General features: G+C 41.8%; 2 protein-coding genes across 5 annotated transcripts; one reads left to right on the forward strand and one right to left on the reverse strand.

Annotated features, from left to right (window-relative positions):
- On the reverse strand, nt 1-4,968 carry LOC119118381 (membrane cofactor protein-like). Its single transcript, XM_037245363.1, has 8 exons — nt 4,911-4,968; nt 3,558-3,737; nt 3,303-3,482; nt 2,962-3,027; nt 2,007-2,039; nt 1,848-1,895; nt 1,093-1,153; nt 1-807 (listed from the first exon to the last, which is right to left on the reverse strand). The coding sequence occupies exons 1-8, from the start codon at nt 4,966-4,968 to the stop codon at nt 753-755; spliced, it is 681 nt and encodes a 226-aa protein (XP_037101258.1). The 3' UTR covers nt 1-752.
- A 5,011-nt stretch (nt 4,969-9,979) lies between these two features.
- ptpn22 (protein tyrosine phosphatase non-receptor type 22) lies at nt 9,980-16,419 on the forward strand. 4 transcript variants are annotated; one of them, XM_037279047.1, is made up of 23 exons: nt 9,980-10,130; nt 10,742-10,850; nt 11,020-11,096; nt 11,182-11,277; nt 11,616-11,654; nt 12,039-12,110; nt 12,223-12,282; nt 12,430-12,572; nt 13,558-13,624; nt 13,699-13,776; nt 13,873-13,959; nt 14,038-14,212; nt 14,321-14,494; nt 14,598-14,672; nt 14,776-14,853; nt 14,936-15,007; nt 15,143-15,279; nt 15,349-15,376; nt 15,475-15,528; nt 15,635-15,741; nt 15,804-15,834; nt 15,905-15,973; nt 16,061-16,419. In XM_037279047.1, exons 1-23 carry the CDS (start codon nt 10,029-10,031, stop codon nt 16,147-16,149), a joined length of 2,019 nt encoding a protein of 672 aa, XP_037134942.1. In that variant the 5' UTR covers nt 9,980-10,028; the 3' UTR covers nt 16,150-16,419. The 4 variants fall into 4 exon arrangements, with proteins under 4 accessions (XP_037134942.1, XP_037134943.1, XP_037134926.1 ...); XM_037279048.1 differs by having other exon boundaries at nt 9,981-10,130; nt 14,399-14,494; XM_037279031.1 differs by having other exon boundaries at nt 9,981-10,130; nt 14,038-14,494.
- The last annotated feature ends 266 nt before the right edge of the window (nt 16,420-16,685 follow it).

Raw genomic sequence — 16,685 nt, forward strand, 5'->3', positions numbered from 1 at the left:
TGGCTATTCTTAAACTTTATTTAATTTACCTTCTAAAACATTTCAAATAGGGGAAAACCCAACAAATTGAACAGTGCTTAAAAGGTAATGTAGTGGCAATTTACAATACATTTTTTTTTCAGCCAAGACAAAACCCTCTCATGTCACAGCAGGTTCATGACAATACAAATCTTTGGCAGTCATAATTCATAAGTTATAAATCAAAGCTTATTTTAAATCAGAGCAAACATCAAATTAAACAGTGCTTAAAGGTAACGTTTAACTAGTGGCAATTTACAATACATTCATTTTTTTTTTTTTTTTTTTAGCCATAACAAAACCTCTCACGGCTGTCACACAGCAGGCTCATGACAATGCAAAACTTTGGCAGTCATAATTGCCACAACTAATACACTTGAAGTGCACGAAGACATAAATAATAAACTTTTTCCTCCTTCCATCTCAGAGATCCCATTCGGGTTATTGGGGGAAATCTGACACGCTTGAAGCAAAGTGCACATTTGATTTCGACCACCGAGTCAAATTGTACTGATCATGGGAAGTTCATTTTCCATTTAGGCATACCTAAGATGCACTGCCTGCATTTCAATGTAAGTGGAAAATTAGAAGTAAAAGTGAGGGGAACTGTTATGTATATTATTGTTTTCAAAAATGCGCTGACAAAAACCAAAATTCGAGCATAGTGCTAACTGGAATGTGTTACTGATCTGTCATGAGAAACTAATTCGACGTCCACTCGACACAGACATCAGTTACAGTCCTCTTCCCATTTCTAGCAATGTTGTGCCAGCAGGAGTCCTGCCATCACTGTGAAGAACAGAACCAGGTAAATTAGACCATGTGGAAAAACAGCCTGCAGCCATGTGAAACAGGAACAACTGGTACATTTTAAAGTAACACAATAAGGCGGCGGGGACATCTCAAACGGTGCTGATACATTTACAATCTCATCCTAAACCATTGAAATTCTCAACTTTATATTCATATTTTGATGTGAAAGACAATTGTTTTCAGTATACTGTACAACAATTTAAAAAAAAAAAAAAATTGACGAATTTGGAACCAAGCTCTCAGCATCACCTAGTGTCTTACCGAGAGCACCATCCCCTCCACATCTGTGGTAGCCTCATGGTCGGAGTGGCCTTTCCGATAGCTGCAATCCAGTAATGAGCAGTCAACATTGATATGCGCATGTGCAGAAAAAATAAAAAGGGCTGGCAAAGGTTGTCGGAGGGAAAAAGGCTCCCAGAGAAATGTATTCATGCTCAGAGAAAGAATGCAACCACAGCAGTGACCCAAGTGTCTTCAAGTGCCTCAAAAACACCAAGCTCAAATCAGATCGAGTTTAAGTTTGCATCAAAGTGTATTACAAAACAATTGTCTCCCCATGTACATAATTTCATCATCGATTAATCAATTTTTTTTTTTTTTTTTTACATTTTTGTATTTTGTTTATTTTGCGACCGTTACCAGCAACATCCTCTAGGCCGGGATTATAACATTTCATTGACTTTAGATCATGTATTGTTTAAAAAAAAAAAAAAAAAAAAACATCAGCAGCTTCAGGTAAGAGCCATTCAGCACTTGTGTCACTAACAGAAGGGGCCCAAATCACCCATTCTCTCTCTGATGCCCTCTATGCCCATTATGAAAGTACATCATTTGAACTGCAAAACCTCTTCCCAGTTGCAAGAATAAGTATGTGAACGCTCGGGAATTACTGTACTTGGATTTCTGCATAAATTAAGCATAACATGTTTTATACTCGCAAAGTCACAACAATATAAATATGACAGTTAATAGAATAACAGAATAGTGTTGTGGTTATTACACTGATTGAAACTCACCTGCAAAAGCAATACCCAGAGACATCCCCAAATGACTACCATCATTTTCTAGAAGGCGGGGGGGAAAAAAAAAAAGTCAGAAAGGTTTGAACCAGCAGATTACCAGAAATGTAGTCCACTCTACTTGAAGAATTTGATTCAGAAGACATCTCTACTTACTGTTTTCCGTTTCAGGATCTGGTTCAGAAGAGGCTGAAATGATAAAATACAGGTTGAATCAAGATATCCCAAAAAAATTCAGTTGACTCAAATGTTTGGTACATGTTCAAGCCAAGGTTTGTAAACTTAAAAGAAACGTATGATATTTAGTGCCATCAAGGCAGGGGGGAAAAAAAAGTCAGAAAGGTTTGAACCAGCAGATTACCAGAAATGTAGTCCACTCTACTTGAAGAATTTAATTCAGAAGACATTATCTCTACTTACGGTTTTCCGTGTCAGGATCTGGTTTAGAAGAGGCTGAAATGATAAAATACAGGTTGAATCAAGATATCCCCAAAAAAATCTGTTGACTCAAATGTTTGGTACATGTTCAAGCCAAGGTTTGTAAACTTAAAAGAAATGTATGATATTTAGTGCCATCTAGCGGTGAACAAATTCATCCATCCATTTTCCGAACCGCTTTGTCCCCACGAGGGTCGCGGGCGTGCTGGAGCCTATCCCAGCAGTCATTGGGCAGTAGGCAGGGGACACCCTGGACTGGTTGCCAGCCAATCGCAGGGCACACAGACACGAACAACCAGTCGCACTCGCACTCACACCTAGGGACAATTTGGAGTGCTCAATCGGCCTGCCAAGCGTGTTTTTGGGATGTGGGAGGAAACCCCGGAATGCCCGGAGAAATCCCACGCGGGCCCGGGGAGAACATGCAAACTCCACACAGGGTAGGGCCGGAGGTGGAATCAAACCCGCACCCTCCTAACTGTGAGCCGCCTGCGGTGGACAAATAGTAACCTCAATTCAAAACGCATTCATATTGAAAAACGCCGAGAGAGGGAACACAAGTCGTGAGATTACCACAATGTCTGCAGTTGAGGTGCAAGTTTAAAGAAAGTACAAGAAAGTTGGCCATGAGAACAATCAGGACTGTGTTTTTGAATCCTATTCAAACCTATACCTGTTGTTGGCGTCACTTTGGCCTTAGGGGTTGTAACCGTTGTAGTCAATTTAGGACTTTCTTTTCCTTTAGAAGCAAAGGAAAAGACATGTCATACTTAGCAACACGGTCAGCCCTCCTTTTTAAATCTTTTACTCAACAGTATACTTAAGTCATGCGACAACAATGGGATTTTCTTGTGTCAGTAAAAGTCCACACGGTGCGGTAGTGCAACAATCTATCAACTATAAACACTGAACTGAGTTAACTAAAAACACATAGTTGGTCCGACAGACTGCATTCAAGAATTTCAGTTTCAGTGTGTGATTCCTTTCACACCAAGAGGTCAGGAAAGGACTTACGCCGACAACTTGGAAGTTTCGGTAACCAGCGACTGTTGATGTCACACGTCACGGTGGGAGAGCCAACCATCTTGTATCCAGATATGCACTCAAACGTCACGGACGCCATGTGCCCGTACGGGGGTCGAGCGCCTGAAACCATCTCGGCATTTACAATCTCCAGCTCAGGACAGTTAACCTCTGCGGGAAAGAAGAAATCATCAGATTATTGAGGATATTGGGAAAGGAGTAGGTGGGTACCAAAGCAACACTCACTGACACAAACAGGTGGATCAGGTTTGAATTGTCCATCATCGGAACAATGTCGATGTTCGGATCCATTGCGAACATAACCTGGGTCACAGGAGTATTGTATAACGGTTGGATAATGGTAGATGTCCAGAGGAGGGATGAAATTGCCTTGAGCCACTTTTGGTGGAGGATCACAGGTCACCACTGCAAGTGAAAAATGCTAACTAGTAAAAACTGTCACGTGCACCAGTCTTGATAGGTGAAGAAACTCAAGTCACCTACCTGTACAGCTGGGTGGGTGGTTACTCCAGGTTCCATCGATCGAACAAGTGCGTCGAGCGGCACCAACCAATATGTAACTGTAATTATGACAACCTCAGATAAACGCAAACAAATGCCCGGCCTACCACATTTCAAAGAAACAGACAGTCGCTTAAGCACAAGCACATAAATGGCTCAAAAAAGTACCAGTCAGTATCAGTATAAGCCTAATGCTTCTCTATTCAATGAAACAGCAATTATAATGCAAGATAGGCCACAAAGTTTAGAATGATTTGTCATTTTTCTTACCCTCTTTCACAACTGATGGATAAATGGGCACCAAACTGAATACGATTTGGATAATTAACAATCCCATGCTTTACTTCCTCTGCAGCGCCACAGGAAATTACTAAAAAAAAAACATATTCAAGCATTATATTACAAGTATTATACTATAATATAAGTATTATGTGATATATTATATTAGGGGTGTAAAAGGGAAAGAAAATTTGAATCATACAAATCGTTTTTTGTTGTTGTTTTAAAGATGTGTACCTCGAATTGAACCCAGGTCACATGTTTATTGTCATAAAATGACAATGAGAAATTCGGCATCACATACATACAATCTCGAAATGAGTGGTACCATATATAATTGAACTGTAATTGCACTGAATCAAATCTTTCAACTTTAAGAATAGCTTTTGAATACCATCACTTCAGATGAAAGTGTCTTCTATTGAAGAGATGTGCAACCCTAATTTGGATGCAGGTTTATTACACAGGATTCTTAATAGACAAAACACTATAAAATATGGTGTACGTTCATATCATTTAAAATGAATTCAAACTCACCGGTGCATTGTATGGTCACAGGACTCCACACACCATCTGTACATGTGACATATTTAAACCCCCCCGACCACAGGTGACCCACAGCGCAGACAAGTTTAACTTTGCTCCCATCTGAAAATGTATCTTTAAGTAAGTCCTCATCGTTGAGGTTTGTGTTGCTGCCTAATGTAGGCCTGGAACAATCTTTAGCTGTAATTGCATGAAAACAAAAAATGAGAACAATGCTCATGTTGACAGTCCGCAATTCGATCTACCACTCACCTTGAGCAATCATGACAAGGCCAAGATAGCCCAAAACCAGAAACAAGGAGATGTCCATGACTGGATCAGGACCGGCATGGGCAAATATCTGGTCAAATAAATTAAGGAATGAATATTAGCACGGTATTACAACATGTTAATTCACAAAAGGATTAGGAAAAATACATTACCTGTTTTAGCAGCAAGATGTTTGTGATTTTTTGTTTAACAGGGGGCTCCAATTGGGTTTGATTGAATGGAAGACCACTGTAAAAATCCCTCCCAGAACTGTTTAAAAAAAAAAAAACAGGAAACATTTGGGTATGTCAAATCTCAGAAATGATCCGACTGAATGATGTAATCCAGTCTTTGTTTGATTCAGAGCGATACATTCGTTGTGTAATTTTTTTTAATTTGAGTAGTTAATATGATACATAGAGGAGTGACTCTAATAAAGCGTAGACGGAATTTCCTGACGACCATGGACAAAAAAGTACTACGTACTTGACTAAGACAAAATCCTACGCGACCATACATAGGGCACGTTCGAAAAGTGAATGCGGCGTTCCGCTCCCGTTCATTTCCGAACGCGGCCAGCATTGCGCACCATGTTGCCAGTCGGTGCGCCAAGTGCGCACACTGGCAAACCGTTTTTTATGCATTCTGAATTTCCGTTCGGCAAATTTGAGCAACGCATTCAATTTCCGTATGATCGGATGACACAATGGGCGCTGCAGTGTAATTTCCGAACGCGCCCAAAGCTATAAAACTTACTGTGACTTGCTAGCTAGAAGTGCTGTGGACACTGCAGATTTAACTCGCTTATCAAGATTCAAGAGTTTTTTTATTCGCCATGTTTGAGCGTGCCAAACAAGGAATTTGACTTCGGTACATCACAGCCTCTGTTCAACATTTAGGTGACTAACAACACTCAGGACATGTGAAAAATGGCAAATATTCTCAAACATCCCCTGATCTTAAACTCCCAAAAGGGCAAGGAAAAACTCAAAACTCCAGCTAGGGGAAATGAGAAACCTTGAGAAGAGACCACAGATGGGAAGGTCCCTTATCCAGGATGACCAGGCTGCAATGGATGCAGAGAGGACACATAGTACAAACAGTGTAGACAAATTCAAAAAAGGTGTGGAGAGCAGGATGTTATTGCACAGTAATGACTCTGAGACTCTAAGAGTGGTGTGAGTTCATCAGAGCAACAGCCTGGGGGAAGAAGCTGTCTCTGTGTCTGCTGGTTTTGGCGTACCGAGCTCTATAACGCCGTCCGGAGGGGAGTAGTTCAAACAGACTGCAACCTGGGTGAGAAGGGTCTGTAGAGATGCTCCTTGCACGTTTCCTGGTCCTGGACAGATACAAGTCTTGGATAGATGGGAGGTTGATTCCAATTATCTTTTCTGCAGTCCTGACTGTCCGTTGCAGTCTGTGCTTGTCTTGTTTGGAGGCCGATCCAAACCAGACAGTGATGGAGGTGCAGAGGACAGACTGGATGATGGCAGTGTAGAAGGTCTTCAGAAGCTCTCGCGGCAGGTTGAACTTCTTGAGCTGTCTCAGGAAGTACAGCCTCTGCTGGGCCTTCTTCCGGACAGAGTCTATGTGGCCGGTCCATCTCAGGTCCCGAGAGATTGTGGTTCCCAGGAACTTGAAGGTGTCTGTGGAGAGAATAGTATTACTGCGGATAGTGAGGGGTAAAAGTGGTGAAGGGTCACGCCTGAAGTCCACTGTCATCTCCACGGTCTTGAGCGGGTTCAGCTCCAGGTGGTTTTGGCTGCACCAATGGACCAGCCGCTCCACCTCCTGTCTGTACGCAGTCTCATCACCGTCCTGGATCAGTCCGATGAGAGTGGTGTCGTCTGCATACTTCAGGAGCTTCACAGGAGAGTCACCTGAGGAGAAATCGTTGGTGTAGAGAGAGAAGAGCAGTGGGGAGAGGACGCACCCCTGAGGGGCTCCAGTATTGGTGGTCCGGGTGTCAGATGTGATGCCCCCCAGCCTCACACGCTGTCTCCTGTTGGTCAGGAAGCTGGTGATCCACTGACAGGTGGAGGCAGGCACCGCAAGCTGGATGAGCTTCTGTTGGAGGATGTCAGGAGCGATGGTGTTGAACGCCGAGCTGAAGTCCACGAACAGGATCCTGGCGTACGTTCCTGGGGTGTCCAGGTGGTGCAGGATGTAGTGCATGTTGACCGCATCATCCACCGACCTGTTTGCCCGGTAGGCAAACTGGAGGGGGTCAAGCAGGGGGCCCGTGACATCCTTCAGGTGGTTCAGCACTAACCTCTCGAAAGATTTCATGACCACAGATGTCAGTGCGACAGGTCTATAGTCATTCAAACCTGTGATGGCGGGCTTCTTGGCCATTGGAACAATGGTGGAGCTCTTGAAGCACGAGGGCACCTCACACAGCTCCAGAGAACGGTTGAAGATCCGTGCAAAGGTGGGTGCCAGCTGCTCAGCGCAGACTTTCAAACAGGAAGGTGACACGCCGTCTGGGCCCGGTGCCTTCCTGGTCTTTTGTCTCCGGAACATCTGGCGCACTTCCTCCTCGCGGATCTGGAGTGCGGGTGCGGCCTCTGCAAGAGAGAGAGTGGGTGACAACGTTGATAGAGGTGTGGACAGAGCAGTTGTGGGGAGAGGTGAGTATGTAGATTGTGCTGCAGGAAGTCCCGTTGTGTGGGAGGACCGATCAAACCTGCAGTAGAACCTGTTTAGCTGGTTAGCAAGCCTTGGGCTCTCCACAGGACGGGGGGTTCGTTTCTTGAAGCCCGTGATGATCTGCAGACCTTTCCACACTGTTGAGGGATCAGGATTGGCAGAGAGGTGTCTCTTCAGGCTCTCCCCGTAACACCTCCTGGCTTTCCTGACCTCTCGGTTCAGTGTGTTTCTGGTCTGCTTGAACAGGTCGCGGTCGCCGCTCCTGTAGGGCTCCTCCTTGACTTTGCGCAGCCTCCTGAGGTTCGGTGTAAACCAAGGTTTGTTGTCGTTGTACGTGCAGAAGGTCTTAGTCTGCACACACAGATCCTCACAAAAACTGATGTATGATGTGACAGTGTCAGTGAGTTCATGCAGGTCTGAAGTTGCAGCTTCGAAAACTCCCCAATCGGTGCAGTCAAAGCAGGCTTGGAGGTCCTGCCTTGACTCCACTGTCCACTTCCTCACAGTCCTCACCACAGGCTTAGAAGTTTTTAGTTTCTGCCTGTAGGCCGGGATCAGATGAACTAGACAGTGGTCCGAGAGTCCTAAAGCTGCACGAGCCGCAGAGTGGTATGCATCCTTAATCACGGTGTAGCAGTGGTCCAGAGTCTGTGCCCCTCTGGTGGGACACGTTACGTGCTGTCTGTATCTGGGGAGTTCGTGTGCGAGGTTCGCCCTGTTAAGATCACCCAGAACAATGATTAGTGAGTTCGTAATAATTGTACTAAGTTCATCTTGGTTTTCCTTTTCAATTACTTCACTGGTTCTTCTATATCAAACAAATTATTATACATGTTTAATGACCCTTAAGGAACTGTTTAATGCATGCCTGATGATTCTCTAAATCACGGACACTGCCAAACTCGTCTAAAAATGTTCAGTACTTGATTGTATCTTATGTTTTGACTAATGCTAGACGCCAGTTTTCGATTACTACTGAACGTTCTGGACAGAGGGAAATATTTTGCCAAACAAAGAAAAGATATGGTTGGAAGCATGATTAAACTAAGAATATAATGACGCAAGCAAAGACATGGAGTATCAAAAGAACAAACAAACAAAAACATGGTAAATGGTGAGAACAAACTTTGCATAGTCAGGGAACATTAATAGATTAATGATGTCACAGCCAAAAGCTCACATAATTCCGTACAAAATGACAAAATTGAAAGAATGACGACTGGATGAGGTGCGACAGTGTATGTGCAAGAATGGAGCAGAATGTTTACAGGAAGGTCACTTGGAGATAAAACCACCAGGTGCCAGAGGGAGACAGCCAAGAACCCAGCCAAAGATGATCGCCAAGGCTGAAAGACGGAAGGAAAACAACAGCCCCCACACACATTGAATCGGCCATAATCAGCACCCAACCCCACAGAACCAGCTCTCACCAAACCAGCACCCACTCCCATGGAATCAAACTCTACTGCGAACTTGCCCCACCCCAAAGACTCATCACCCATCAAACTCGGCCCACACGGGCATGTGCAACTGAATATAAGCTGACCAAAGAACCTTGAACGTTGCCTTTTCTGAATGGAGACTTTCTGCTCTCGAAAGGCCCAGCGCTGTATTGTAATTTCCTGAAAACAGAGCTTTCTTAACAAGAATTGTGATTGAACTCAACCAACCTGTGTAAGTCTAATTTCTGCTTCAGTGTCTTAGCATTTTCCTAAATCTGAAGAAATCTAACGAGCACGCAGTGAGTAAATTGGATAACAGGTGATTGGCAATGGCTTTTGCCGTGAGGCACAGATAGCGCGCTCCCTAAATTGTGGACAAAATCCAACAACGTGAATAAAAGAAATACTAAATAAAAGACCCTGAGAAATAACCTTAATAAAGTCTAATACAAACAAATGATACCTTCTGGGGTGCAATGTATCAATTCAAGTTTATATCAAGACATTCATTTTTTATTTACATTAGGTATAAGGTGATGCTGCATGATATAAGACCAGGGGTGGAGTTGGGAATGGGCTGCTTGCATATGACTGCTAATATCTTTGGATGTAGACAATCCAATACAGTTTTATTCAGCTGATCTATATTAATATATGATAGGGTCACCCCTCATTTGCACTATAGCGCTAAAATGTTGAATTGCAATTGTGAAGTTGAGATACATACACAAATAATGGATTTGTTAGCAAAGAATCAAATCACTGCTCTGATACAGGTTGCTTCAGGATCTTCAGGATCTTCATCCCAACCACCAGACTCCTCCACTCCTCTTATGCGCCCTGAATGGATTCTCAACACTTCCCTCTGTAAGTGCGACTGCGCTGAGTGACGCTAGGACCCAGTGAGACAAACCCACAAAAACTGAACTTCCTTATTCTTTCACCCTAGTTCCTTAACGTGAGAAGCAGTGACAGCAGGCCTTTGTGTGCTGCTCAGACTTGTGGTTCAGCACCCTGACATGAAACCGTTATGGACCAAGAGCACGTAGTCATGGAACAGCAGCAGGCCTGCATAGTGAGGAATTTACTGGACAAATTGGAGAAACGAGACAGCGAGGACAAAGAGTTTGTGGTGAGTCAAGTGTTATAATACAGTCTTCCAATTTGGCATAGAGCAAATTTGCAAAAGTGAAGGCTATTTTTTTCGAGGCAGTGTAAGATACTACAAGTGACTTTAGGCTAACTATTGTATTGTAAAAAAAAAAAAACACTGCTTCCTCCATGCTGCTCAATGACAGAACATGAACGTAAGGAAGCCAGACGACTAAGCAGCTTTGCAAAGAGTGGCCGTCACGGTGAAACTGTTGATGTCAATGACGCGATCTGCATCTGTATCAGAATAGAACAGTAACACACAGAGTGAGAGCAGACAATATAAAACCTTTTGTAGATATCAAATCAACAAATTTTCATTGCCGACCTGCTGCCATGACAACAAGTCACATTCCAAAGGCACAAGAGGCACACCGCCACATCTTCCACCACTCCAATTTCCACGTTCGTTTAGTAGTAAAATGAGTCAGATATTCTGATCATGTGTGGGTGATTCACAGCATACACAGTCCACAATTGTGTTCCTACCAAATATAGAACAAAACCCAACAAGAACAGTCAGTTCGTCACACCAGGTTTGTTGAAGTTAGACAATTCACCATTTTATGCTTTTGATTTTTTCCTTTGCAGAGGTTGAGAAACCAGTCAATTAAGTATCGCGATGACAAGACTTACCCCAGCGAATCAGCTGAAACTCAGCAAAACGTCAAGAAGAACCGATACAAGGACATACTTCCATGTAAGCTTCATTCAAGTAAATAACAATAAAATAAATCATATTATCTTCCCTCACTGAATCAAAACTTAAAACTATGACTTAAATCTTATTTATTCATACATCCTGGACACAGATCAATCGTAAGTGAGCAAAGTCACCATAGTTTAACATAACTGGACATCTGTCATAGTTGACCACAGCAGAGTGAAGCTCACGATGACCACCTCTCAAGATGACACTGACTACATTAATGCCAGTTTTATCAAGGTGAACCAAATATCAGTCAGAACAAAGTGTTCATATTTTCTATAAGATGTGACCTTGATATGACTTGAGCGTGTTTTGCGTGCAGGGAGTGACAGGCGGCAAGGCTTACATCGCTGCTCAGGGTCCACTCCATCACACAGTGCTGGATTTCTTGAGGATGCTTTGGGAGTATGACGTCAAAGTACGAGCCACTTCTGTGGACACAGCAAAAATACTGATTTCTTTTATCTCCAATAATGACCAGCTTTATACAATTCCTACCATTGTCATCTGGCTTACAGTTTTCTATTGTTGAAAGAATTCTTGGCCATAACAGTTGTCAACATTTTTAGAGTATTTTTTATTCATTATTTTGATAATTAACTAAGTGACTGACTACAGAACTACTGTAACTAACACACTGACTGATAAATGAGGAAATAACTAATGATGATTTTGCCTCATCTTTCCTGGTGGATTTATTAAAAATACGTGATCTTTAACCTCCACCACTTTCTTTTCTGTTTTTGCTTTCTTTAGGTGATAGTAATGGCCTGCCAAGAATTTGAGATGGGAAAGGTAATAAAAGATATGAACATTTGTCTCTTTTTTTTTTTTTTTTTTCCTATTTCACTTAAAGGGGAAGTCAAACCTCAAATTTGATTTATAATACAATGCTCTGGGCAGCCCAACTAGTGGAAGTTTAGTTTAGTTTAGTTAAATTAAACAGGCAAAATCCACCTGTTTTTATTCATTTCAGGGGGCAGCCATTTTACCACTTTTTCAGTTGACAGCAAGTGACAAAATGGGCACCACCTGAGATAGATCAAATATTCATGAATTTTGCAGCTTAAGTCATATTCCACAAAATACTGTGTTTAGACCAGTGAGGGGACATACTACTTATTATTGTATATACAATTTTGGGGTTGACTTACTATAAATATTTTCTGTTCTTTGCAGAAAAAGTGTGAGCGTTATTGGCCACATAAGGAGGAGAAATCATTTATATGTGGGCCCTTCATCATGGAATGTGTGAGTATTCCTTCTCTGATGACTTTGCCCAACCCCTCAAAAATCTTGTTTTAATTTCTCGGGGCAAAAGGTGAGGAGTAAAACTGTGGGCGATATCTTATTTTTTATATAGGATTGTGAGGAAGACAAAGGAGCTTATCTGACAAGGACATTAGGATTGACATATGACACTGTAAGTGACAACATACAATTGTCAGAACAAACAGAAGTTTTTAACGAACACTAGATTCCTCATCTTCTCAATTTATCTTTTTTTTTTAATATTGGTGCCATGTTCCGAATAATTGTTTGCTGTCTTCCGTGGCTTAACTTTGTCCAGTGTCGCAGAACATTGAAACAGTTGCACTATGTTAAGTGGCCAGACCATGGGGTGCCAGATTTTATACCTTCCATTTTGGACATGTTGGAGGAGATGCGCACCTATCAGTCCCATGATGACATCCCAATGTGCTTACACTGCAGGTCATCTTTTTCGCCATTAAAAAATTCCAATGTATTTTCGATATTATTATTATTATTGTGTGAATGCTGAAAGGGTTAGAAAGAACGGTGATTCTATATTCTTATTTTTATTCTGCCCACTTTTATGTCCTCCCAATATTCCCACATATTACATTTAATATACACTGTCACAATTCTAATATAGTCCACACATTCACGACACGCAGGCCATTATTTTTCTCATGCCGCATACAGTTTTTGCACAACTTCCTATTTTAAATTGAAAAGTTCAAGCAACCAAACAAAAAGAGAGCAGAATAATAAAATCATTGAAATATATTCAAATTAAAACCATAAAGAATCAGAATAACCTATGCATAATAAAGAATCAAAATATGATATGTGCTTTCAATTCACACAATTAAGATTGCTTCATTTAACTCCTTAGCTATTTGCCTTTGGCATTATAGTTTGACACGAATGCGACCCCAAAAATAAGCATTCCGAATGAATTGACCCTCTCACTGTGTCAAACAAAACATAATTTTCTTTTTAGTTGAAAGATTTTCTTTACAGATCGTGTATTGCACTGCAACAGACAGGTGTTCACATTGTTGCAGTGTGTCAGTTTCGTTCTTACAATGCATGTCTCCTCCCCCCCCAACGAAAGTGAAGACCCTCCTATTTCTTATATACAGGAAACCAACAACCAACTCTGTTTTTCCTGTTTAATGGAGACACAAATCTATTTTGAGCATCTTTAACCTTAACAAAACCAAGCACTAGAATCTATCCCTGCACTGTCCACGTAAAACAACAATAAGAACAAACAAAAACTTGATTGAACTAAAAATTTCAAGGCAATAAACTCCGATAACATTTTTGAGAATTGCTATTCTGGAATTTGGTGGTTCAATTTGATATATCAAACATGTTACAAATCTATAAGAGGTTGAGTGTCACAAGTTGAGTTTTCTTAACGTCCTTGTGGCTGCTGTGGTTTCAGTGCTGGATGTGGTCGAACAGGTGTCCTTTGCGTGATCGATTATACTTGGAATCTTCTCAAGAATGGGGTAAGAAATGCCTCCGAGACATTTTTAGTGAATTATTAAAGACTGATATTTTTGTTTGATTGTTATTCTTTTAGATGATCACTCCAGATTTTAGTATATGTGACTTAGTTCATAGCATGAGAACCCAAAGGCCATCTGTTGTTCAAACCAAGGTAGCTTCTGTTTTTTTTTTTCTTCCTTTCATCTGCAATAGCATCTATCAAACATATTTTTTATAAATTCACAATTTTTATGTTGCGCCACCTTAGGAACAATATGAATTAGTCTACAACATCATCAGGTTGCTGTTTGAGAGATACCTGCAGTCCACGGATAAACAGAGCAGCAAATATAAGGTGATGGACAAATAACACAACCCTCACAAGAGATAACTTGAAAATTTCTGAATCGTATTTTCCTGTCAAACAACCAAGGTAACAATGGGAGTGTCTACAGGGGAGCAAGACGTTGGAAGTCAGGAGCAACTCCTTAGCATCTGTGCTGAGGAAATGAAACAGAAAACGCTCACTCCAAGTCCAGAAGGTCTTTCTACAGATTGGAATAATCACCCAGACAAACCACAACCACTCCCTGGATTCCTAACTAACGGTGAGGAGGCACATAGAACTTCAGCGAAAGAGGTCCACACTAGCCGAGAAATAGCTGCGGTGGAGGACAAACCACTGGGTGACGACATTCCATCAACGAAACCTCCAGGCTCACCCACAGCAGCAGCCGGCATCCGTCTGATGGTGGAAGACCCCTACTTTGACACTCCTCTGTCTGACCATGCAGCATCTCTCAGCAAGCGATGGACAATTTGTTCGATCGACAGCACTTCGTCGTCTCTGAATGACCGCACCCTGCAATCTGCTGACTCAACTTTTGCCAGTCAGTTCTTATTGATTTATTCCAAAGATATAAACATTGAAGAAACATATTTCACCGTTAACAGTTGTAACTGCTTTTTTCCCCCCCTCTTTCCCAATTGAAGCTCATCCCGATGTCGACATACCTCCACCATTGCCCAAACGAACCCCAGAGTCCTACCAACTAGCTGCTGACACAGGTTGATATCAGCTGGCCATACATCTCCATCCATCTTCACACTCTATTTACTCTTATCCACAATTTAAGTCTCACCAAAAAGACCTGCTTTTCTTTTTTGCTGGTGTCTTCAGAACCTTCAGACTCCTCAGGAAGGCCAACTGTCACTATTCCACCAAACGGAGTTGCTGAGGCTGCACGAGGTGACATGGATAAGATAGAATATCTTAAGATAAGAATATAAATATAAAGATATAAATAAATAACACTGTTGTGCATCCCTAGACAGCCCCGTGACACCTGTACCATCACTTCCAGATAGAACTCCAGAATCCTACGAGCTGGCTTGTCATCAAGGTGTCTTTTCTAACAGTATCGCCAATCATTGTCTTTACACTGACTAGCCAGAACATTATAAGCACTCGCATGATATAATGATCATCAAAGTATATTGTGCAACTATAAATGCTGAAATTCTCCTGTGTCATGCAGTTCCTGTCACCATTCGGCTAGAGGTCACACCAGCGACAAACGTGAACAGAATTGGCACATCCTCAGAGTGGTCAGGTGTTTCTAACATGCTCGGCGATTCATTTGCGCGAGAAACAAAGCCGTGGATGAGAAGCAAGGTAAGTGTCACGTGTCCTTGCCGTCTTGCATATTAACACCAAACATCTATTCCTCTCTTTTACTTGTAGAGTCTGAGAGCAAAAATGCATTTGACAGGTAAGATTGGTTTAAAGGTCCATGAAAGTAAAGATGTAACAAGCAGTATGGGTTGGGAGAAATGCCCATTAGGAATAGGGTTCGTTTGTTTCTTCTAGAGTCACTGCCTCCGGCACGGCTGTCGCACACTCCTGTTGCTGAAGGAGGAAGTGGTGAGTAGCTTGGGCCTTTAAAGTGGCGGCACAGCAGAGAACTGCGTCGTCATGCACACGGTTAGAAAACCTCTGTGTAACCTCAATGTTGCTTCTCACTTTTCAGCACAAGTTGGAGGATGGGAGGTGAAGCAAAAGGCCTCGTTTGCCGATAACGTGACGCCAGGAGATAAATCAGAAAGAAGCAATAAGAACAACCCACCCCACAGAATGGTATGACATTCACAAATAAAAGAAAATCGAAAATTAAACATGGATGCTTTTCACCCCTTCAGATTCGGAAATTGTTCAGAGACAAGCAGAGAAGTGAGTAATGCAAAACACAAAAATGTCCTCAGTGACGGACTAATATATATACTAATCCCATCATTCTCAGTAAATCCAGCAACTCCATGTCAACTGCCATCATCTCCAAAAGGAGTCGTAACCTCACTGTTCAAATCTGGTAACCCCAGACCATCTTCTTAATCAAACCAATCTGTTTGGTTCATTTCAATGCAAAACCATTTGTGTTTTATTCCGCTTTCCACAGGATTTGGTAACAGGATAGGAAAGCCAAAAGGACCCAGAAATTATCCACAAAGCTGGGTCCAAAAAGAGGATGTTCATCTCCCCAAGTAAAGTGACGTGTTCTTTCATTAATGGGCTCTCTGAGACACCTAGTGGACATTTGTTGAAATTCACTTTTCTAAGATTTTATCTAAAAGGGATCAGGAAATTCCTTGTTAATAACTTGATGTGAATGTACTGTTTATGCCTCAGCACCAGCGGATTTGTCTTTCTTTTTTTGTGGATTTGTGAGGCCACAGTTCTCTTCTTTCTTTTAACTCTACAGGGGTTGCATTTTGGAGCACCAAATATCTTCAATAAATCTTTTAAGTGCGGAAACTCTGAGATTGTACTTGGGGCATTTTTGATGAGCTGAGGGGTTCCAACTTGCACAAGTAGCAGCCAAGAGTGTGAAGAAGCACTTAGAAAGCTTTGACGCCAACATGGCGGCTCCACACGTGAGCAGAAGACAAACTGCTCGACACTATAGAAGTATAATAATTTCCACTGACTAGATATAAAATACACATTTATTTAGATCAATAGACAATAAATTAAATATTAAAGAGATGGGTCAAAAGTATAAAACGTCCCCAAAAAATTCAAGT

This window comes from Syngnathus acus, chromosome 2 (assembly GCF_901709675.1).
Source record: "Syngnathus acus chromosome 2, fSynAcu1.2, whole genome shotgun sequence".
Classification (NCBI taxonomy): Eukaryota; Metazoa; Chordata; class Actinopteri; order Syngnathiformes; family Syngnathidae; genus Syngnathus; species Syngnathus acus.

What these genes read in the sequence shown, in the direction of transcription:
- ptpn22 (XM_037279031.1), top strand. Translation starts at nt 10,029, where the DNA reads ATGGACCAAGAGCACGTAGTCATGGAACAGCAGCAGGCCTGCATAGTG. An exon ending in GCGAGGACAAAGAGTTTGTG is followed by an intron (nt 10,131 to 10,741) that starts GTGAGTCAAGTG and finishes TTTCCTTTGCAG; the next exon opens with AGGTTGAGAAACCAGTCAAT. An exon ending in ATACAAGGACATACTTCCAT is followed by an intron (nt 10,851 to 11,019) that starts GTAAGCTTCATT and finishes CATCTGTCATAG; the next exon opens with TTGACCACAGCAGAGTGAAG.
- LOC119118381 (XM_037245363.1), bottom strand. Translation starts at nt 4,968, where the DNA reads ATGGACATCTCCTTGTTTCTGGTTTTGGGCTATCTTGGCCTTGTCATG. An exon ending in TGATCCACCTGTTTGTGTCA is followed by an intron (nt 3,483 to 3,557) that starts GTGAGTGTTGCT and finishes TCTTTCCCGCAG; the next exon opens with AGGTTAACTGTCCTGAGCTG. An exon ending in TGGAGGGGATGGTGCTCTCG is followed by an intron (nt 808 to 1,092) that starts GTAAGACACTAG and finishes TGTTCTTCACAG; the next exon opens with TGATGGCAGGACTCCTGCTG.